This window comes from Xyrauchen texanus, chromosome 45 (assembly GCF_025860055.1).
Source record: "Xyrauchen texanus isolate HMW12.3.18 chromosome 45, RBS_HiC_50CHRs, whole genome shotgun sequence".
Classification (NCBI taxonomy): Eukaryota; Metazoa; Chordata; class Actinopteri; order Cypriniformes; family Catostomidae; genus Xyrauchen; species Xyrauchen texanus.
In genome coordinates this window covers 11,096,500-11,119,525 of record NC_068320.1, presented here as the reverse complement: position 1 = coordinate 11,119,525, position 23,026 = coordinate 11,096,500, and the positions used below count along the sequence as shown (strand labels likewise).

The 23,026-nt window shown below is 38.2% G+C and overlaps 1 protein-coding gene across 5 annotated transcripts in view; it reads right to left on the bottom strand.

Moving 5' to 3' along the window:
• The window catches only part of cacna2d4a (calcium channel, voltage-dependent, alpha 2/delta subunit 4a), a 42,402-nt gene extending 23,299 nt beyond the window's left edge, over positions 1–19,103 (bottom strand). For 4 of the 5 annotated variants that reach the window (XM_052118802.1, XM_052118801.1, XM_052118803.1 and 1 more), the window contains exons 1-27: positions 18,663–19,103; positions 16,631–16,712; positions 15,115–15,231; positions 14,776–14,835; positions 14,517–14,679; positions 14,297–14,428; positions 9,469–9,529; positions 6,813–6,963; positions 6,627–6,701; positions 6,433–6,522; positions 6,244–6,357; positions 6,076–6,154; positions 5,642–5,775; positions 5,441–5,458; positions 4,550–4,627; positions 3,567–3,647; positions 3,336–3,410; positions 3,140–3,226; positions 2,981–3,052; positions 2,823–2,884; positions 2,053–2,120; positions 1,907–1,952; positions 1,684–1,781; positions 1,442–1,535; positions 1,251–1,343; positions 828–958; positions 665–736 (exon numbers count right to left, since the gene is read on the bottom strand). In XM_052118802.1, the coding sequence (XP_051974762.1) occupies positions 665–736; positions 828–958; positions 1,251–1,343; positions 1,442–1,535; positions 1,684–1,781; positions 1,907–1,952; positions 2,053–2,120; positions 2,823–2,884; positions 2,981–3,052; positions 3,140–3,226; positions 3,336–3,410; positions 3,567–3,647; positions 4,550–4,627; positions 5,441–5,458; positions 5,642–5,775; positions 6,076–6,154; positions 6,244–6,357; positions 6,433–6,522; positions 6,627–6,701; positions 6,813–6,963; positions 9,469–9,529; positions 14,297–14,428; positions 14,517–14,679; positions 14,776–14,835; positions 15,115–15,231; positions 16,631–16,712; positions 18,663–18,751 (2,422 nt within the window). In that variant the 5' untranslated portion in view covers positions 18,752–19,103. The remainder of the gene's footprint in view (positions 1–664; positions 737–827; positions 959–1,250; positions 1,344–1,441; positions 1,536–1,683; positions 1,782–1,906; positions 1,953–2,052; positions 2,121–2,822; positions 2,885–2,980; positions 3,053–3,139; positions 3,227–3,335; positions 3,411–3,566; positions 3,648–4,549; positions 4,628–5,440; positions 5,459–5,641; positions 5,776–6,075; positions 6,155–6,243; positions 6,358–6,432; positions 6,523–6,626; positions 6,702–6,812; positions 6,964–9,468; positions 9,530–14,296; positions 14,429–14,516; positions 14,680–14,775; positions 14,836–15,114; positions 15,232–16,630; positions 16,713–18,662) is intronic. The other variant, XM_052118805.1, reaches the window with a different exon arrangement.
• Positions 19,104–23,026: the final 3,923 nt, after the last annotated feature.

Sequence of the window (23,026 nt, the reverse complement as noted above, 5' to 3'; positions counted from 1 at the left end):
GATAACAATTTTGCCATCTAGCAGGTGTCAAGTACCAGGAAGTGTAATAAAGCATTTTGATCTGTTCTCACCCAAAACCAAACGGACTGCTTCAGAAGAAACTGATTAAAATACTGGAGTCTTATGGACTACTTTTATGCTGACTTTATCTCCTTTTTGGAGCTTTTAGAGTTCTGGCCACCATTGACTTGCATTGTATGGACCTAAAGAGCTGAAATATACTTCTATATAAATATACTTAGTTTGTGTTCAGCAGAAGAAAGTCACACACATCTGGGATGGCATGAGGCCGTGTAAATGATGAGAGAATTTAGATTTTTGGTGAACTATCCCTTTAAGCTGTTTTCCTCATTGGGGACTGTTAGCTAGTCCCCACAATGTTGGCAAAACCCGACCCACACAAATACGGTTTGTTCAAATTGTTAATAAGTCACACAACATGGTGGAAGATCCTTTATCTTTTCCTTCTCATTAATGCATTAATACAGTACAACCAATCAAGATCAAAGCAAAGGTCATGCTGAGGCATTGTTTGGTACTTTTAAAATGTATAAAGATGTTCAGGAGGTGAACTCTTGCACATTCATATAGGGCCACTAAGATAATAGCAATTCAATGGGCGGTTTTGCCTCTGCACAGACTATTAAAGAATTAAAGGTCCTACCTCCAGCAATTGCTGTCTTTTTGTTTACAGTCACTGTAACAGACGTGACAGCAATCACAAACTTGCTGTCTGCTGCGGGGGAAGAGAAATAATTGAGCACAGCACGCACAACAGGATGTAAAACTTGCAGTGTTTATGATGTGGTCAGCGAGGAGCAGTTTACCTCGAATGCTGTCCTCCGTAGGGACATAGTATAAAAAGCGTCCAGCTGTATTCTCTGCTGCACGCCGGTACCACACAGGGAAATGGTCCAGAGTAAAAAGATTCTTCTTATCAGATGGAGACAGGAATTTCCTGTAAATATATCACCAGAAAGAGAAAAATCATACAGCTGGATTATTAATAACAGTTCAATTCCCTCTAAAAAACTCACTACTGCAATGCTATGCCTACACTTATCAAAATGTTTGCTTGAGTAAAAGGCATATGTAATGTATATAATGTACTATTGTTCTTCTGCCTAATGTTATTTTGTACAGTGAGAGTAAGTGGCTGTAGGAAGCCTATGACAATGCAGATGTAGTCTATTCTCTTCACTGCAGAGTCGTGACACAGGCAGCAAGAGCTCTTGATTAAAGGTACTCACTTCGCCACACGCTTCTCTACGCCGACATATCTGATCGTCCTCATGAGGCCAGAGCGTGTGCCCAGAAATGCTGTCTCCACACCCCCATCAATTCTGTGCAATGGAGGCATGCAAAGGAATAAGATAGGTCACGCTTGAGGATGCTTTACATTATGAAACTCATCTGTTACGCTGTGTGTGGGAAATTGTACCCGGAGGCGTTGAGCAACAGCGCTGTCCAGTAGGCTTCCATAGGAGCTGTGACCACAGCATCAAACAGAGTCTGCTGCAAGAGTCTTTCATCACCTGGAGAACAGACAGATATCTCTCTGTCCGACTCAATCATAGATTGACAAGCTCTCTCTGAATATATCCAATTAGCAATCATCAATCAGATAGCGTTTCACTAAAACTTCTTATTTAGCATCTAAAGGCCTCTACAGACAGAACTCACACTCCAGGTCTGGTTCTTTCCCCATCAGGTACTGAACCACAGCCTGAAACTGTGTAAGTTTGCGATGATGTGGATCGATGTCTGTCTCACAGTATGTCCTGAAACATCAACAAGCTTCAATCAAAATACATTAAATCACTTCAGACACCACATAAACTGCCAAAACAAAACAAAAAGTGCCTAATCTTGCATTTTAACCCCAACTGATAACCCTAACACCCACCATTCATTAGCAACAGTGACATCAGATGCCGTCAGATCATGAAGGCCTGTTGGACACAAAAAAACACACCATGAGAGAGAAATTACAAAGCTTAGACGGCAGGAAAATTATGTTTCCTTTGTAGGTAAAAATTAGAAAATCTGTACCCTCTTCGATTGATACATTTCCAATGAAAACATTCTTCCCGTGACCTTTGGTAAGCACAATTCCAAGACTGAAAACATAGACATTGAAAAAACAATAAGAATAGTTCACCCCAAAATGAAAATTCTCTCATCATGTACTCACCCTCATGCCATCCCAGATGTGCATGACTTTATTTCTTCTGCTGAACATAAACAAAGATTTTTAGAAGAAAATCTCAGCTCTGTAGGTCCACATAATAACTTCCAGAACTTTGAAGCTCCAAAAAGCACATAAAGGCAGCATAAAAGTAATCCATAAGAATCCAGTGGTTAAGTCACTGTATTCAGAAGTGATATGATAGGTGTGGGTGAGAAACAGATCAATATATAATTCCTTTTTTTATTCTAAATCTCCACTTTCAACCAGCCCTACTAAGTGCTCTTCTCTTAAGAGTACTTTCTCTTTTACATACACGCCATCCCATGAAGCATTTAAAAATCCCATGTGTATTTTATTCTGCCTTTATGTGCGTTTGAGCTTCAAAGTTTTGGATCCTGTTGACTTGCATTGTATCGACCAACAGAGCTGGAATATTCTTCTAAAAATCTTTGTTTGTGTTCTGCAGAAGATAGAAAGTCAAACACATCTGGGATGCATGAGGGTGAGTACAAGATGAGAATTTTGCTTTTGGGTGAACTATTCCTTTAATCAAAATGTTAACAGAGATTTAAACATTTTTAAGATTTACTGTCAAAATATGGTATATGAACATATTTTAGGAGAAGCTTACCTGAATGGAGTTTCATTGATGGTAGTGTAGAAATATTCATTTTTCAGGAAAACTACTCTCCTCTGAGAAGGAAAGACATAAACATGTTTCAGCATGGTTATTATGGGAGAAAATGAAATGAATCAAACTATATTAAACTGATCAGAACATTTACTCACTCTATTGTCTACTGTTGCTCTGACGTCCAGCGAGAGTGCCCCATTTTCCCCTTTTACCATCGCTGTTCTCAACTAGACAGGGTAAACGAACACACAAACACCTTGCAGCAGTTGAACTTTAAATGGTACAATATGTGTTTGTGTGTGTTTTCCACTAACTGCATCTTCTGTATCTTCCCACTCCACCTCTGACAGATCCACACTGTTGTAGTTCGGCTTTGGCTTCAGCTCCTTACCGTCTTTATACTAGCAAAAACACATAACGTGCACATTAAGGGTAGAAAACATTGCCTTATGTGATAGAAATGCAGTTAGCTCTTAAAGATTTGTTAATCCTTCTAGGTTTGGAGCTTACCAGAGGTCGAAGGTCAGGATGAGAGAGGATATAACCATTGTTGGTATTCAGGAACGCATAGCCATGAACCCCCAGCTAAATCAGCACAGCAAAAGTCAAAATTACAAATGGTTTAAGATATGCAAATTAACATATTTACTTATAGTTCAGTCTGCAGTCTAAACATCACCCATAGTGCAATAATATCTTTCCAGCTATAGCAGGTAGAGACTGATGACATAATGAAGGCACCTTATATCGAGGAACCAGTCTCATGAGTTCTTTCAGAGGGACATCAGTGCCAACCACACCAAGAAGGATACCATGAGACAGCTAGGGAGAGAGAGAGCAATCTTGAAACAGCTATGAGGCTAGTTTAAAAGTCTAAAGGCTAGTCTAAGCTGTCACCCAGTCTCGATGTCATTAAATAAATTCAATTCAACCAATTATTCTGCAAAACCTCAGTATTATATTAAAATATTTTTTACATTTTATTCAAGTGGTTAAAATAAAAATGTGATCATTCTGAAACGTCTTACTTTGTAAATGATCTAGAACGGACAATATTTAAATAGTATTAACGCTTTAATATCGCGTTTGAAGTCCACAGCGATCTCTCGCGCTTTTCATCAGTCGCGTGAAAGCTGTTATTGAGGGTGAGTCGCCTGAGCTTTTAATGTATTATTAATCTCTTCTTTTAGGTACAAAAGTCAGTTTATACATTCATAATGTAGCGGTATAAATATTATAAATACGTTAAGAGTGGTTTGTAGCAAATATTGAATGATTTTGTCGAAATATTTTAGACTCATTGATTTATAAATATTGGTTTGTGCCAGCTTCACATACCGTGCGCACGTGGAGTATGTGTACTATCTATCTTCTGTGTATGAAAAACGTTAAATTAACATTTATTGTTTCTTAGATATTCACTTACCACCTAATAACAAAGCAAGCAAGTACAACCCTCCCCAGTATTTCTACAATGATCAATGGAAAAATTGAAATCTTCACACTGTAACCTGAGTCGGAGGACAACTGAGACTTGTCCTCCGCCACCCGGATTGAGGTGAGTAACCGCACCAACATGAGGACCCACTAAGTAGTGGGAAATGGGCATTCCAAATTGGGTGAAAAGGGGATTAAAAGTTTATAAAAATGTTCCATAATATATTAGGCTGTTCAGTCAGGTATCATTTGAGAGATGGAGTTGATTCATTTTTTTTTCATCTCACCGTTTCCTCTTTCTTGCTGAACACAGGCATGGCAACAGAGGTCATCAACAGCAAGCTCTCAGCCTGTGTGTTAAAAAGCTGAATAGACCGAGAGGGAGAGAGAGATCAATGATTGAATTTAAGTTAATTCCCAGACAGGCATCTGGTGTAAACGGCATCCTGAACGACACCTTCAATAAACACAGTAAGTATACCTTGCCAGGTTGGCAGAATCAGTTCTTTATTGTTCTTATCTGCACAGAATCGGCATCCACACAATTCTGAAGAAAGCTCTGCAGATTTCCACTGAATTCGAAGTTTCAAACGCCCCCCATTAACTCCGTCACACAGTTTACACATTGCCCATGGCTCTTGACAGATCATTTATTAAATAAAAATTGTGGCTAATCTTATAAAACTTAAAGTTTTAAATTTTTTACTGTTTAAAACATTTGACCATATTTAAATCCAAACCACAAAATTCCACAAATATATGTCCCACAGACAAATGTAGAAAAAAGATTATTTGTGGGCCTAGTCAACAACAAAATATAATTTTCCTCTGTATCTTTTTAAATACAAGTTAATCACATCGTTATTCGTTATTCATGTCAGAACACAGTGTCCTCTACAAAAACAAACAGGCACAGCTAGACTTGCAAACAGGATATGTTTGAGGTCCAGTTGCTTTTGACTTGAAATCTACCAGATGTTTGACAATGACCTGGAACCTTCACAGACATCAGAATTTCTGAAAACTGGATACAACTAAACTGTATTTACCAGGGACGGAGAATGTGTGACTAACACTAAACTGCAACAACACATACTAATATACAGTGTAATTGATTTCTAGTAGTACTATATACTACTTTGCATACAATCCACTGCGGATCATGAAATCGAGTTTACCTCGGCTGTGTTGGGTAGCTGGAATGAGATGAGAGAGGATCGCAGGCAAGAATGACACACATAATAAAGTAACAGACAGACAAATAATAACATCACACTCACAACATGAGAGCTACAACATTAATGAAAAATGATCACAATGAAAGCTTGGGACAATATGAAACATGACTTTGGGAGTGAAAAAAAACGTAATCAGCTAACCACACTATCCATGTAGGCCTCTGTCCAAATGATGTCATGATCATGGTTGATGACCATTGGCCTGCTGAGCACATGTAGATATTCCATCACATTCTCCTGTACATCTGCCAGAGTAGAGATGTGGGTGTAGTAACCTAATTATGAACACACAAACAACTGTAATGAGACAATGTGATTGATTTTTGTCTTTGACCAGCAGAGAGCATTGAGTCACAATATTACATTTTAATTCTATGGCAAATGTTTAATACGAATTATAGTTCTCTTAAAGCAGAAATAAAACATGGAAGACTACAGCTGTGTAGCAAAACACTGAGAAGTCAGTATGTAATGTACGTACTGTGCAAAGTATTTTCAGTACACATGGTGTCTGGACTTGATACCTAAATTTCCCAAAACTAGAGCTCACTTGCCTGGGCAGGACTAAATCTCACCTTTATTGTTGCAGGCAATCCATTTGACATTACTAGCAAAGGTTAGCTCTCGTCCAATCAGATATGTAAACACACGCACCTGTTTAAAGAGTATATTTGATTTTCAGATACATACAGGGAAAGCATGTATCTATGGTGATTGTGTGTGTTTGTTTGTTTGTTTGGTACCCTGCGGTCTGGCCAGTTAAAGTCTTCAAACACCTGCTGAAAATCTTCCATGGCTCCATCAGTGATCAACATTATTGCCTGGTTACATAAACTACCCCTTTCTTCAGCTGCTGCCTACACACACACAAAGAGATACATTTGATAAATTAATTTCCATGTGGGGAGACATAAATCGTCTCAAACACTCACCTCATTAAGAATCTTGAAGGACTCTTTCATGGCTTTCTTCACCTTTCCTTCACCTTTCACCTGCAGCTCTTCCACCAGCAGTTTGAAGTGCTAGAAACAAGGCAAAAGGATGGGAGAAGAATGCAGCAATTAAGAAGCTAAGATCTCCACTGGCATCTGAATTCACTGCACTTTGCAAACAGAGAAAATGTTACCTCTCGGTTGTCTAGGTCGGCCTGTACCAGCGTGCCTTTAAAACAAGGCTCTACATACTGCACATAATCACTGTACTGGAGAAACAAAGAGAGAGAGAGCGAGAAAAAGAGAAACAGTATAGACTAGCATTGTAATTAGGGAGTAGTCATTAAGCCACACACCCTCTACAGGATTTCTGTTCTTACCGCAATGACATTGACAAAGTCGTTTTCGCCAAGTGTGTCTAGAATGGTGTTGATGGTGTGTTTTGCAATAGTGAGCCTCAAACCCTTCATACTGCCACTTATGTCCACAGCAATGATGATATCTTTGGGGGACGTGGCAGCCTGGATGTACCTAAAAGAGAGAGAAATAAACAGAAATGGTCTGTTATTCTTCGATTTAGGATAATTGGTCGCACAATGTGTTTTTAAAAGACAAAGAAAACTTTCTCAGATGGCCTTTGCAAACAGTCAAGACCTTTCTCATTAATAATTCCTCAAATGGATAACAGTGAGTGAAATCGCATCTGCGTAATGTTCTGAGAGAAGGAAGTAATAAGATCACAATAAGAAGGTGAGAGAGAGAGAGAGAGAGAGGGTAGGAGAGAGAAAGAGACAGAAATTGAGACTGATTATTACAGCAATAGTCATGTACACACATTTTATTCATCTTGTGTTTATGTAACTTATTAGTCTTACAGATTACAACATGATTTGTTGCCCAGAGATAGGGACATAACGCAAGTCAATGGGCCTCTGCGTTTTGTTCGTGACAGCTAAACAGATTGTGTGCATTAGCTGTAATTGTGTTAATCCCAGAAGGTGTTTGAGGAAACTGGGCAGAGAAATGTGGGCAGAAGTCAGTCACGGAAAGAAATAAGGATTAAAGTCTTTCACTGAGATCAGACCTGCTAGGCTGTGGCCAGATCACTAATCTTTCCTTTAGTCCTTGATGTTCAGAAGTGACTAACTTCTGAGAAACCTTCAGCAGAATCACTAATCCAACCATTCTGTTTACAACCAGAGTGTGTTTTCATGCTGCCTTCAAGTGGACCTGGGACGCTTGTACCTCCGAGTTGGGCATTTGTTACTATGATATGCCATGCATTAAAGTGGGTAACAAAATACAGAAGAAGCCAAACTCAAGCAAATACACAATGAACAACGGCAAAAGCTTTTTTTTCTGTTGTACCAGTGAAAAAAACACAAGTGAATACACCAGTATCACTTATACATGACTTATATGTTTTATTAATGAATGGAATCTAACAAATAATTAATTTGCTTAAAACATACCACGAAGGGTGAGTCATTAGTTGGCTGTCATATAAAAACAATTGAATACTCTCGGAAACTCATGTATCATCTACAATTCTGACTTTCCCACTTGTAAATAGGACTTCACTGGGTCATTCTTATGCTTGGAACTCATAATTACAATATTTCCGACTCCACTTGAAGGGGAAATCAGACTGAACAAACCGTGAACGACAGTAGGTCAAAAGTTCTGCTCCTGAAATTGGTCTATTCATACCAAAATTTGAATCACTGCCCCCAGTGGCTGAAGTTTGAAGTGTTGTTGAACGTGTGGGCATGCATGAGCTCCAGTTTCCGGGTGAAATGCAATGCCAAAAGCAAGTTTTAATTATGTACTGCTTAATTTATTAACTCCACCCCCTAAGCCAAACCCCAACCCTAAACCTAAAGCTCAGAGGAGTAAAAATGTAATTTTAGGTAAAAAATGCAGCCTCTGAATCCCACTCAGCATTTTCTATGTGAACATGATTACTTTTCTGCTTCCCACTGGACCAGAGGCTGTGTCATTTAGGCTACTTCCTCAATGGGCTATCAGTAGTGTTAGGAGGAATTGTGTGCATGCACTGTAAAACATTTCTGTAATTTAATTAACATTAATTGGTTAACGGGTAATTACCTTAACATACATGGTAAATAATTATAATATATTTAACAAGACAATACAATACATTTTATGGTAAAATATGGTACGAAAATTAAATAAAATTAAAAAGTATTATTTTACCATGTAATTAATGGTAAAAAAAATGATATTATGTTTAACAAGAGAATGCATGTATTTTTATGGTAAACTATTGTTAAAATTAGGGTGAAAAACAATAATTGGCCATTCCCAGAAGTCCCTGCATGACTCATCATCATTAAATTATATTTTATGGGAATGGCCAAATTCCCAAATGCACTCTAAGTCCTCATGGTGTTGTAGTGACTCACCTCAATCCGGGTGGCAGAGGACGAAACTCAGTTGCCTTCGCGCTTGAGAACGTCAATCTGCGCATCTCATTATGTGGCTTGTTGAGCACGTTACCACAGAGACCTAGCATCCTGGAGGCTTCACGCTACTCTACGCGACATCCAAGCACACGCCCCACCGAGAACGAGAACCACATTATAGCGACCACGAGGAGGTTAACCCAACGTGACTCTACCCACCCTAGCAAATGGGCCAATTGGTTGCTTAGGCCAGAAGGGCCACTCTTGATGAACTTTAAATCATCATATGGCCTTTTGTAGTTACTACAGAGATTAACAATACATATTAAAGCCTGAAACATAGTTACATATTTTTTACTGTCAATTTCTGGCAACCACATCTGCCATTATTTTACCAAAAATGTTACTGAATTTTTTTTTTCTTTTACAGTGAAATTATGTCTGATGGAGGATGGTGCTACTCAGTAATTTGGCTGAATGGGGTCAGTTTCAAGGTACATGAACATTCAGAAACAACATGTCAATTTCCTGTGTGATCCTTTTGTGCATCTAGAATTTACATGGAAAAATCGAAATCTAAATAAGCATTAACGCAATGTGCATAACTCACCAGTTGCGATTCCTGGCATCAAAAGTGACAACTCCATTTTCATCAGGTGTCCACTGGATACCTTAAAATATGAAAAACAAACATGTGCACAGGGGTATCATTCATTTATATTTTAGGGGGCACTAGTGGCAGTTCAATTGACAGTCCAAAGGACAAAACACATTAGTTGCTCCTTATACAAGTGTGCGGCACACTAGGGTAGTGGTATATGTTGTTTTTAGTGTGCCCAGGGAGACCCAGGTTCAAATCTTTCCCTAATATATTATTTTTAATAAACCAAGACAACTTTCAACTGAACTTGACAGCCAACATGCATTCTCAGTGTATGGAAAGGAATGGCTTTGGCATTTTCATAATAACTCTTTTGTTTAAGTTTTGAGCAAATTGAGGGTGGTTAGATGGTGACAGAACTATCAGTTTAAAGCAAATGATCTGCCGAAGGTGTGACTCAATTGGGCTGACCATATTTAGAAAAGTGAATGGAGGATTTCAGCCACAGCTATTTATCAAATTTTTTACTATATTAATTGTGCAACTTAATTATCACAGATACAAATATTGTTTCTTGCATCTTTTTGCAGATAGTCCCTTTGTTTTAACGGCCATTCTGTTGAGTTGTGGTACTCGAGTTCGGACTGGGATGCATTTTTACTCAGAATTAACTCGGACTTGAGCCTTTGGGATTTTTTTCTGAGTCCAGCCGAGTCCATGGAATTTGATTTGTGATGCAATGAACAAAATAAATAAATAAATATAATGAACCAGAAATAAATGGACACTCTGTCTGCAAGCAGTTGTAGCATCCCCGGCTGTCAAAGTTTGGTTCACCGTGTTGAGCATACACACCTGCAGAGCGGCACACTCAGTCAACCAATACTCTTGAATGTTACTACAGAGACTGCTGTATAACATTGATTACCGAGATGGCTGGTACGACGAACACATAAAGTGAATATACTAGAAACTTCAAGGCAGTTTTGCAAGGCACAGGACCTGGCAACTGGTAAAATCGCATGCGGTGTTTGTGCAGCCAAGACGGTGCTTGTATCACAATTTCAGCGTGGTGTACCTTCATTAAGTCAAGTAACCCATATCATGTCTCTCACAGTTTACTAAAACAACATATCAAAATAAAAATTCTGAAAAATATTATTAATATGGGATTTTAAGTCTTTTTAGTCGTAATTTATCCACACATAGGCATCTGTAGTCTCTTGTGGCCCACGCAGCGATGTCAAATTAAACTGATCTTTGATGAATTAACTGTAACATTTTAAAAAGTCGGGAACATTTCTAAAGCAGGCTGTAACTCTGAAAAATAGATAAACGACACATATTTATTGTTTTTCTATTTTAAAAGCACTGACGAGCTACTTAAAATAAGTTATTTTACAGTTTTTGTTTTCCACAATAAAATGCACAATGATATATGAAGTTATTTTGGGCAGTGAAATGTTTTGTTTATAATTTAATTATAGATTGAGTGAAAAGACGTCCCGGTTTATTACACAGGACAGTCTCGGTTTTTGGTAGGGTCACTGATTTTTTTTGTTCTTAAATTAAATCTCCTCATTTTCCTTATCGCTCTTGTCTCTGGTATCGTTTTCAGAGAAGAAAATCAATTTTGTTGCATCACACGATGATTTGATGCTACATTCATTCTAGTCTTCAACAAATCAGCTGAAATGTGTCTGGTTACCATGGCAATGACGTCATACGCTCTTTGTCATCCTGTCAGTCAGCGCAAATGCCCAAAATAATGCAAAAATGCGTTTTGAACAACGAGCTGATAGAAGCCGATCCATGTATTCGTGCAACACCTGAAAATGTAAACGGGGTGTTTTCTGAATGTTCATTCCCCATTCACTTCCATTGTACTGTAGGTGTCTCACGGTAACACAATCTTTTAAAAATGTTTAAAGGAGGGACAAGTCGAAATTAATTTTTGTGATAATCAATATTATGCCACAAATGCTGTCGATTGAGCTTAACTTGACTTAAACACAGAATATTCCTTTATATATTGAGATGTGGGGATTGTATTTACTGTAATTTACACAAAACATCCTGTACAAAAGTTTGCATCCCCTTCGTTCTTGGTTCTTGTGTTGCCTTCTTGAGCATCAATGAATGTTTGCACCTTTTGTATTAGTTGTGTATGTGTCCATCAATTGTCCTCCGTGTCAAAATTTGGATGCCTATATCATTTTGCCACTTTTGGGAATAACTGAAATGTGCAGAAGATGCTGGGAAACCAAAGAATGTACAGTATTTTTCTTCAGAAAAGTGGTCAGCTTTACAACTCATTACTAAGCAGGAACTCATGAGCAATACACAAACAGTCATTAATCACAGATAAAGCAACACACAATATTAATGAGTTTGCTCTCGTGCCAGTGGCTCTAAAGCTTTCATACAGTCTGTCGGTCAAGAGTTTCACTTAATAATACATCAGATTTCAGTTTGTTTCCCACAAAACCTTATCGTATTTCTTGAGAACAACATGAGTCACATACAATAATTTGGTAGACTTCTGAATTATACTTTTGTGGCCTTATGAAGCTTGAAGAAGTGGTCGCCATAAACTGCCAACACACTCTCACGTCGAAATTGTCAAGATTCGTACGACTTTTAAAATTTGGCTAATTCCTATGAAATCGTGCGACAGTACTTGCTTGAATTCCTACTACTTTCACTACAGCCAATGATGTCGCTGGACATCGTTTCCATCTATTACGGGACAATTACTTGCTTCTGTCAGACATAACAGAGTCAAACTCTACTGAATGGTTACGTTTAGATAAGGGGTTTGGATAAGGGCATAATATTAATAAGAATATCCTTAAATGCAGAATTGCGCTTTCTTTCGCATTAGACATCCAGGAATTAGCATGTAAAGTCGTATGAATGTATGCAAACAACATCGTGCGACAACATGCAAAATAGCCAACTCGTAAATTATGTAAGACTTTTAATGAGATCGAGTTAAAACTGCCATTGTGTTACATCACTGAGCACATTTTTTTTTTCACAATTTCTCCCACTGTGTTAAGAAAAAGAAAGAAAATCATATGGAGTTATAACAACACAGGGGTGAGTAAACAATGACTGAATTGTCATTTTTGGGTGAACTAATGCTTTTAGAACCAAGAGAATGTACATTTTTGAACAGGATAATTTGTTTAAATTCAGTTGCTATTTAATATCATGGAATATATGTGAGTATCTGTTGTCAAATAGCTTCTTCAAGGTAGTACTAAATACATTTTTATGATCCCTCTTATTTTTTTAAAACGATAACACATGGACGCATCAGGGTTTTAGGTACACAAGCAGTGTGTAAATGCCCCAGATTTTAGCATTGGGCCTTACCAGTGTTTTCGCATGTAGCATTTGCAGTCCAGTCGTGATATGTAACTACTCAGTGAGTGCTAATTATTACTGTGTTGACTCATTATTTTCCCAAACCAGTCGGCAGATAGAGACAAAAATAAATCTCAGTATATATTATTTATTTTATTATTTTATTTGAAATAAAACTAAACTAAATTGAAAAAACTAAATAAAAATTCTAATCAATAACTCGCATTTTAATGACTAATGCAGCTTTCACTTTCTTTAGTCTGTTGTTGAGTTGAAGGGAAAAAACAACAAATAATGTATTTGTAATGTCAACAGAATGCAGAAGTGTGTAAAAGCATATCCCATCACTCTGAAACCACTTTGAAGTTTGTTCAGCAGGAAACTAATCATGAAATATAGAGGTGTTTTTGTTACATTTATATTGACAATTGTTTTTTTCTAAGTTGTGAATGTTAAAATAAGCTTAAAACATTGATGTGGCGTTTACGGTTACAATTTGAATTCAGATTCATGAAGAGATTCATTTGGACTCAATGGATGGCCTGAGTCCGACTCTGCCTCTTTTGGACTCGGCCACGGCCTATTATGGACTTGGTCTTGAGTCCGACTTGGCCACTTTTGGACTCGGCCTCGGTCTGTTATGGACTTGGTCTTAAGTCTGACTCTGCCCCTTTTGGACTCAGACTCGACTTGGACTCTACCTGTTATGGACTCGGTCTTGAGTCCGACTCGGCCACTTTTGGACTCGGCCTCTGCCTGTTATGGATTTGGTCTTGAGTCCGACTCAGCCCCTTTTGGACTCTGACTCGACTCGGACTCGGCCTGTTATGGACTCGGTCTTGAGTCTGACTCGGCCCCTTTTAGACTCGACTCAGACTCGGCCTGTTATGGACTCGGTCTTGAGTCCGACTCGGCTCCTTTTGGACTTGGACTGGACTCGGACTCGTTCTATTATGGACTCGTTCTTGAGTCCAACACTGCTCCTTTTGGACAGGGACGCGACTCGATTCAGACTCGACTGTTTAAAGACACAGACTTGACTCGGACTCGATAAAGGTGGACTCGAACCCAACACTACCATTCTGTGTATGCATGATTACTTTCTCTGTATCTCTTTTTTATCCACTGAGAAAGAGAAAGATTTTTGTGTGCATTTGTCTGTAAGTTCTCATTAACTCGAAGTCTGCTTTTGGCTGCTTGGTTACTGTGTCAATACTGTGATGACATGATGATAAATGAGAGAGACAGAGAGAGGAGGCTGAGTAATTATGACAACTAATTACATCAGTAGTTCCATGTCAGTCAAGCATCCTCAGCTGTCTGTCCTGTGTCTGCATGAGCAGAACTGCGTGTTCTAACACTGTTGTGTTTTCCGCCTTCGGAGTAATCACTGTTGTGCACTCATGCGGTAGACCTGCAGTGGTGGGCTGAAAGTGTGACGAAAGAGCTGTTGTGTGCTGATTACCAGGGTAAAGTCTGAAAAAGCCAGTTGAACTGCCAAAGTACTGCCAAGTGAGAGTCGGGTCCTTTTCGAAGTTACTGATAAACACGTCATTCAGCGCTTCGGACATAAACACTCCATTCAGAATGTCAGTATCTGAGAGAGGGACAGAAAGATATTTGCTTTATGTTTACTTTCTAGTCATGGCTGGAATGTTGTTTATATTCACTTGAGTTTACGGCACCTTTGTTATAGACATTGGTGGGCACTTGTATGACACTCTGTTGGATGTTAACTGGCAGTTTGTTGAAGTGTTCATTCTGTTCCAGAGGAAATTCACCCCCAAGTCCCACATAGTTCCCATCCTCATCCTGTGTGTTTATCATCATTGAATTGTAGTAGTCAAACTGCAGAAGAAAACAACATATCTGTCATCTCACTGAAACACAAACATAGATGGATAGATGAACTTTTGGAAGAGAATGGATGGATAAATGGCTCACCTCTAATGTGGCATTATACTCATGATACAAATCTGCATCCTCTGCTGCCTCTGCCATTCTCTGGAATGCAATACACACACAAAATTAGTATTCATAATATCATAAATAGAATTCAGAAACTTCCCATTGATCATAAAGTTGTTAAATTACAACACAGACAATTTAACAATTAAAGCAGGGAAATTATTTAATATAAACGCAATATATAAATGTTCAATTTACAATTAAATAATATCATAATAAATATTATATTCCAGTGGCTGACCCACAGATGCTGAAACTGTTTGTAAATACATGGGATCAGTGCAGTATCATCCAATATGATTAGATATCTCTGACCTTGGCTGATTTCATCTTCCTGCCCAGCATGTTCTCCATCCCTTCAGCAAATTCCTTCACCATCTTTGAACCGTCCACTTCCACCATCTTCACTATGGGCTCCACATCTTTATATTTCTATACACACAGAGATAATATGATAAATGGCACAGCAAAACAGAAAAGCACATGAACATAAACTTCCAGTTGTGAAATTATACATTGAAATTTAAAGACAAAAGTCTGTTAAAACTTCATTAAACTTTAAAAATAAGAAAAGATCAATCTTAACACTGAAACACACATGCACACACTAGGCCGAATAGTTGGCTAATTGTCCAAAAAGTTGATTACTCAGACCGGCTATTTTATCTAGTTTTTTTGCATATGTTAAATATAACAATAATATATTGATATACATTTTTAGGTTTGACACTGTTTTGTAAAGCACACACATTCAGACAGAGATAACTGACCATTGCTTTACGTCTCTCACTGTTTTTTTGAGCAGCCCACCATGAGCATTGCATATTTAAGTCTGCATGTCAAATTAGAAATAGTCCAACTTTTAAAAACGAAAAAGGTTGCTCTGTTCCATTGCACTCTGTCTAGCAGCAAGAACGCATCTTATGTAAATGCCCCCTAAAATAACTAATTCTATCAGGGTTAGGGGAACCCAAAACCAGTCTCAGACCAATTAGTTGACTAGTTTTTTTTTATAATTTACTGCCATCACACATCTATTTTTCTCAGAACAGAGCTGTTCCAGCTTATCCGCACCTTAAAAAATAAGAAAAGAGACACCCAAATCCAAGATTTCTCAGACGATCTGGGAAGCAAAGGCTAATGTCTCAAAGCAGAGAGCAGAATCACAATCTGTGCCCAAAGCAGTGATTCCTGCTCTCTACCTATAGGTCATGGTGTTGGAACAGGAGGTCAGACAGGGATAATCCACCTCTACAAAAGACTGACAGTGTACCAGGCTTTATTCTGAGCTTAGATTAGATGCACAAAAACAAAAAAGAGGGAGAGGAGGAGATGCAGCAATCTGGGAATGTTAATCCTCTTCCTGCCTCACTATTCATGCACATCCTTCTGTTTTTCTGCACTAATAAAGGCCTTTAAGGTAAAAAAAACATCAACATGTTCAGGTTAGGTAGAAACTGGTCATTATCATTCTCTCTGGTAGGCAGGTGGGCTGCTCGTGGGCTGATATCATCTTTGTGTCTAACAGTAAGAAGTAGTGTTAATTAGAGTTTAATGTGAATCCACACAGACGGCAGATAACTAGACAGCTGTATGTGACATCTGCCAGCAGCTAGACACATTGCTAATGTAGTGATTTACAGATGATCTACAGAGGGAGCTGGTTTTATCAGACAATATCAGAAATGTCCTTGATGGCTTTGGTGTTAGGATTGAAATGTGGGTGCAAAGTAACATTTTCAATAATCATCCATTATCAGAAGAAAATATAAACACTGCTAAACTAGTTAAAGTGAGGGAAGCAAGATCAAACCTGTCATAATGGACAAACCTTCTGTAAGAGTTGAGCACCTGAGTATCTGTTGGACAAGGCAGAAAGCTGTTTTCCAAAGTCATTGGCCCATTGTTGAACTCTGCTCAAAACAGAAACATATACATGAACATAAACAAACAAGGAGTTTGATCTTCTTTTTTTACTATTATGTTGTTTGCTGAATTATACTAAAGTCGTCATTAAAACATTTATTTAAACATAAATCAATAGCATAGATGAATGGATGATTCTCATGAAAAACCTTTGTTTTGCTGTTTGAGGCGTGTGAAACTCCATTAGACTTCTGAACTTCATCAAGTGTGTGTTAGGGACATTAGCTTTTCCCACAGTCAGACAAAGGGTTTTATGAGTGTGTTTTAGCTGTGAAGCATTAGAGCTGTACGGGTATAAGAGGCAATTAGGTCAGGACATAATGTGCACTTTGCGAGGGTGTTTGAGGCTTCTTCTTGAACCCTCAGTGTAATCTCATCAAAATCACGCCACAGGAAGAAAATATGAGAAATCAGAAGAATCTTCTTTTAATGCAATTTAATATAAGAGACTTGCTGAATTTGTGAGAGCATTGATCCATATTGATTCTCATTCTTAGTATTTCAAAATATTTCAGTCACCAAAATGTGATGGTAGAGGAAAACATTGCTAACATTAATACAACACAGGGAATTTTAGCTTTTGATGTGCCACTGTGAAGATTTAAAGTTTGTGTGATTTCAGGAAATTAATAAGATCTTGTAGGAATCAAGAAGTCTGCGGAAACAGCATGTGTGTGTGGATTTTAAGCCAATGTTGCCAATGGAGGTCAAGCTTTGGCTTACGATGCCTTTGGCTGTATTCAAGGGGTGAAAGGAGGTGTGTATGTCATGACCTGCGAGCATTAAGTTGAGATTTGGAGACTCTGCATGAGCTCTCAGAGGAGTGTTATGAGTGGTATTGTGAGTCAGGGCATAGGTTAACCATCTCTCTTTCTCTTTCTCTTGCTCTACGTTTCTCTCAGGCCAATTCACAAAACTTATTCAACTGGTGTCCCACAGGCCAAATCCAGCCCGTTTAAAATGATCAGTGGCCCGCTTGATTGTCAGTTGTCTTAGGGGCTGTTCACACCAAACTTGTATTATGTCTATTCATGCTTTAAAAAAATTCTCAATTGTCTCAATGTTTTTACAGTGTCTCGTGCAGAGGTTGCGCTACAAATCATTATCCGTCATTTTGACGGAATGTGAAGATCAAAGAACTTAACCAATTAAACCATTAACGATTGCCAAACACGAGTTCGGAGAAACAGAAAAGTTATATTTATTAATTTGGTCAAGACATTCGATTTTTGGTATCAGTCTAATATACACAACTCTCTCTTTGTTATGGATCAATTTTGAAAACATTTTATGTTTATTTTTTATAATTTTTTTTTGTCTCAAGTTACCTGTATTTGTTTCAGAATTCTCTGTTAGGTGGAAATATTTCTCATTATAAAAGTTTTTTGATTTAAAAACACAGATGTGTTGTTCATATAGTGTACAAAATGAATAGGCCTGCAATAAAATGATATCTGTTGATAGAAGATTTTATTTTACAAAAGTTTACAAACATTTTTTTCCATCTGACCACTTGCAGATGAATTTGAATAGCCCTGCATTAGGGAATGGTATTTCAGCGCTAAAACCTGCGTCTTATTCACTGACCACCTGCAGTCAATCTTGACCAGAGGCAATATGTGCTGGAAGACACAGAGTCACGAGTATTTACTTTAAGATATTGTCATTCTTGCAAACACGCTACCTTTCTATGCAACTGAGGCTCATCATAGATGAATGCACTTTATTCAGAAAAGTTAGCTGTGTTGCCTGCCATTGCCATTTTTAAATGCTCGAGGGCAGAGAATTAAGTGTGAATTTATGTTACTTTTGTAGCAATAAAGGGGCCTAGAAAGCTAAAGGTCTTTTTCTGTGTTTTTAGGATAGATTTTGTATTTGTTGGCAGTTGGTGTGAGAGTGAAGAAGGATAAACTTGTGCTGAGAGGAACTGGACTCACATTTCAGGCGATATCCTCATCTGAGCTTGCGTTTGGATGGTCCAGCTTGAAAACAGCACCCAGAGTAGCGCAACGCCAGTGCATCTCATCCTACCCACCAACCTCTGCCACGTGCATAAAACTGCAGGATGTGTGATCTCCAGCTCACAGGATCCTTCAGCCCACAAGACACTCCAGAAGCTTTAGATGTGGGGTGACAGAGAAGATTTTCCAGAATCTTCTTCTGATATAATAAAGTCCGGCTCTGTTCTCTCCATTACTGATTATCCCCCATGATGTTTATACCTCATCCTTCCATCCTTCTCTTTACCACATGTTTTCATCATCAAAAACAGAAAAAAGGGAAAGTTCTTCTTGTTTACCAGAATCCTCTCAGACTTCCACCGACGATGTCTTCGCCCTGTCTGACATGCAACTTTTGCAGTGCAACCTCACTCTCTATCCTTATCTCTCTCATCATCATCCGGTGTTCAGCGCAGCTGGGAAGAACTGTAGATGCTGAAACAGAAGCGGATGCGCTCACACACATAGTCTGCCCTCCCCACTATGATAATCCACATGGATTACACTCACCTCCCTCTGTGGGAGAGAGAGGCAGAGAAGGACAGAAGATGTAGAGTGGGTGAGGGGCAGATGTATTGGAATAGAGAGATAAAGAAAAAAGAGTGATAGAGAGGAGTTTTTTGTGTCAAAGAGGATTATTAGTGATTCTGGAGACAGCCCTGCTCTGTGAGGTCAGAGAGAAGGAAACACACATAGTTACCTCAAACCAACACTCTTAAGCACTTAGTGAGTTGCTTGCTAAGGCAAGTGTCACTATTACTATTGCTCATGTTTAGGGTTAGCGATTCAGACAAAGCCCTAAATCCAAGTATTAAACTTCAGAGCGTAATAGGTCACCCACTGTTTGCGCTACAGACATGAATGATACCTCAAATTTTGTGGCTTGTTGTTTCACCTGGCAGATGATAAAATGGGCAAAAAAAATCCCCTTGGTTTACATTTGCTTGCCCTCTACATCCATAGGGGCTGAATATAAAATACTTGGAGGTAGGCTCTTTTGACTTTGGGCATTATGCAACCACCTAACAACCACCTAGAACATCCTAGCAAAAGCATAATAATGCTCTGTCAACCACCCGCAACACAAGCGTTGTGGCAGTGAGTTTTGCATGGGTAAGAACGACTCACTTTTACTTCATAAAGGTGAAAAAAACGTGTTGATTTTTTTGCTAATTCTTGGGTCATTAAAAAATATTTTTTAAAGATTATTTAAAAACATTTTATAACTTTGTTATAAATAAAAAAATATTAGACTTGTGTTTTTATCATTTACAGATGTGGCCTGTAAGAGAAACGGATCCTGCAGTTTCAGTTGTTATTGCGCGCCTTCAGGCAGGAGAAACATGATAAGTATCTAACTAAGGGTTTTCTTAACTTAAGGAACTTTTTTCAACCGGGCCGTGGCCTTTAAACACATGTGAATATCCAATATGAATCCTGCAGTTTCACACTGTATCACGCACCGTCAGGCAGCACGGGAGAAGCATGATCGGTTGTAGGCAGTCTCAACATCTGCAAAACATCAACAAAACATCTGTTACATCTGTTATCAAACACAAAAAAACACAAAAAGCATTATATATAAGACAGACAATAACAAAATTTAAATCAGAAATTTTAAAAAGCAAATAAATGCACAAGAACTTCACAAAATTCTTCAGTGTGTCTGACATCATCATGCAGGGATCCAGATATTTTTATTTAAAAAACAAATAAACCTTTGTGACTTTCTCTGTTGGGTTCATTGGCCATGTGGTGAATTGCTGTGCTTCCCTAACCATGAACATGAATGTTTTTACATCAATCGATTTTATTGGATTTTAAGAAAGCAAAAAACGATGTTGAAAGATTCAGTTACAGAATATTCTGGGTTCTTATACAAGTTAAGCTTTGGTGGTACAAAGACAGAATTGGTGGCATAATGTTGATCACAACAAAAAAGGATTTTGACTTGTCCATACTTTTCTTGAAAAAAAAGTTCAAAAAGTGAATGGGGCCAATTTTTGGAGGGTTTATAGGCAGAAATGTAAAGCTTATAATTTTATAAAAGCAGTGACATTAATTCTACTTTTGAAACTCATGTATTATTTTAGCTGTAAAGTTGTTTAAATCGTAATTTTTTCAGTCGGTTTTAGGGTTTACGTTTTAAAATTGGCTCTAACTTTACACAGAAACAATGTAGGAAGTGATTTAATCACACTAAAATCATGTTAAAGGAATATTCTGCATTCAGTATAAGTTAAGCTAAATCAACTGCATTTGTGTATAATAATGATTACCACAAAAAATACATTTGACTTGCCCCTCCCTTTTCTTTAAAATAGTGAAAATCTGTGTTCCAGTGAGACACTTACAATGGAAATGAATAGGGGCAATCCGTCAACATTAAAATACTCACTGTTTCAAAAGTATAGCCACAAGACATAAACTATATGTGTGTTAACATGATTTTAGTGTGATCAAATTGTTAACAAACTTTTTCTGTGTAAAGCTGTCGCCAATTTTACAATTTCGTAAAATGTACTCACCTCAATTCGGGTGGTGGTGGACAAGTCACAGTTGCCTCTGCTTCTGAGACAGTCAAACCGTGCATCTTATCACGTATAGCTCATCATACATGACACTGCGTAGACTCATGCTACTCTCCACGATACCCGCATAACTTACCACGCACCCCATTGAGAGCGAAAACCACTAATCGCAACCACGAGGAGGTTACCCCATGTTAATCTGCACCCCCTAGCAATCAGGCCAATTTGGTTGCTTAGGAGACCTGGCTGGAGTCACTCAGCATGCCCTGAATTTGAACTTGTGACTCCAGGGGTGGTAGTCAGCTTCAATACTCTCTGAGATACCCAGACCCTGCTGCTGTGAAGTTTGTAATTCAATACTGCTTCGAAATTCAGGTTTGAAGCATGAAAGTTTGTCATTTATGTTGTAGAACAAAATGTCCACGTATCGCCAAGTAATGTTTACCACAGACCTTACTTTTCTCATAAGTTCAAAAAACCTATTATAAAACTCCATAGGAAAATCAAGAGGGAACCCATGTTGAATTATCTTTCAGGTTTGTGGACAACAATCTGAACAGATCTATTAACCTCAGATGCTATTTATTTGCTCCCTCTTGTTTGAACGAGCACTGTGACTGAGTGGCATGATTGCTGTCTGTGACTACATGTGTCTTTCAGCAGTTCTGTGCACTAAGATGAGTGGACGGAGAAATAGTTCCCATCGTACACAACTATTTACTAAGATAATTATATGCTTATGATATGCTGTGATTTTCATGGTAAATAAATAATAAAGCCACTAGTTTAGAATCAATAACACTTAGAAACCTCAATACCGGAACTACTGATTCTTTGGGATTGATCCACCCATCCCAATCATCTGTCCTCCAGTGAAATCTCATTTGACTTTAATATCAGCAGAATGGTTTTAACAGACAAATTACTCAGTTTATTTATACAGCATTATTAAAACAGCAATCCACATACTGATTCCCTAACGCATACACATACACTGGAGTATGAGGGTCCAGATGTTGTGCTCTGGATTTCTCCCTATGACCCAGTTAGTCTCAATCACGGCTTCCATCCTCCAGACATACACACCAGCTATGAGTTGATGTATATGCTACTGGATATGAGATGAGGATATCAGTCAGAAATTTAAGTGACAGTAATTAAGTTATACAAACATATAAAACTGCCCTGCCCTTATGAGAAATAAACATTTTAAACGTATTAGTATGTGTGTTTGTTGGGTTGGATTTTTAGGAATTGAATTAACTCATATACAGTAAAAAAAAGAAGAAAAAAGAATGCAAAGAGAGGGATGCAGAACGTATAGAGAAAAGATTCATTCAGTTTAGCCTCGACTAAAAAATTAATATTGTATATTCCCCCTATATTTTAGTCAGATCCCAACCTAGAATTCTGTAAACACTTATGCATTATTTTACTGTTTGTTTGGTGTTATTAGGTCTTGATATATTACACCTTTATCTAAATGTCAGGAAACAGGACCCTACTTATGTCAAACATGAAAGTTGTAATAAAACCAAATTGTAATTACTGACCTATCAAGCTACACAGGGTACAAACATACCCTGAGGTAAAGACACATGCAGAATCTCTCAGGGCCCCTTCCTTGTTTCCTGTAGTTGAACAGATGGGTCGAAATGGGGCAGTGTGTGGAGAGACTAGGGAGTGGGATAGACCTTACAGATCAGTGGGTTTAAAGCTACTGCTGGAGTTTTCACGCTATCAGCTGACACACACACACACACACACACA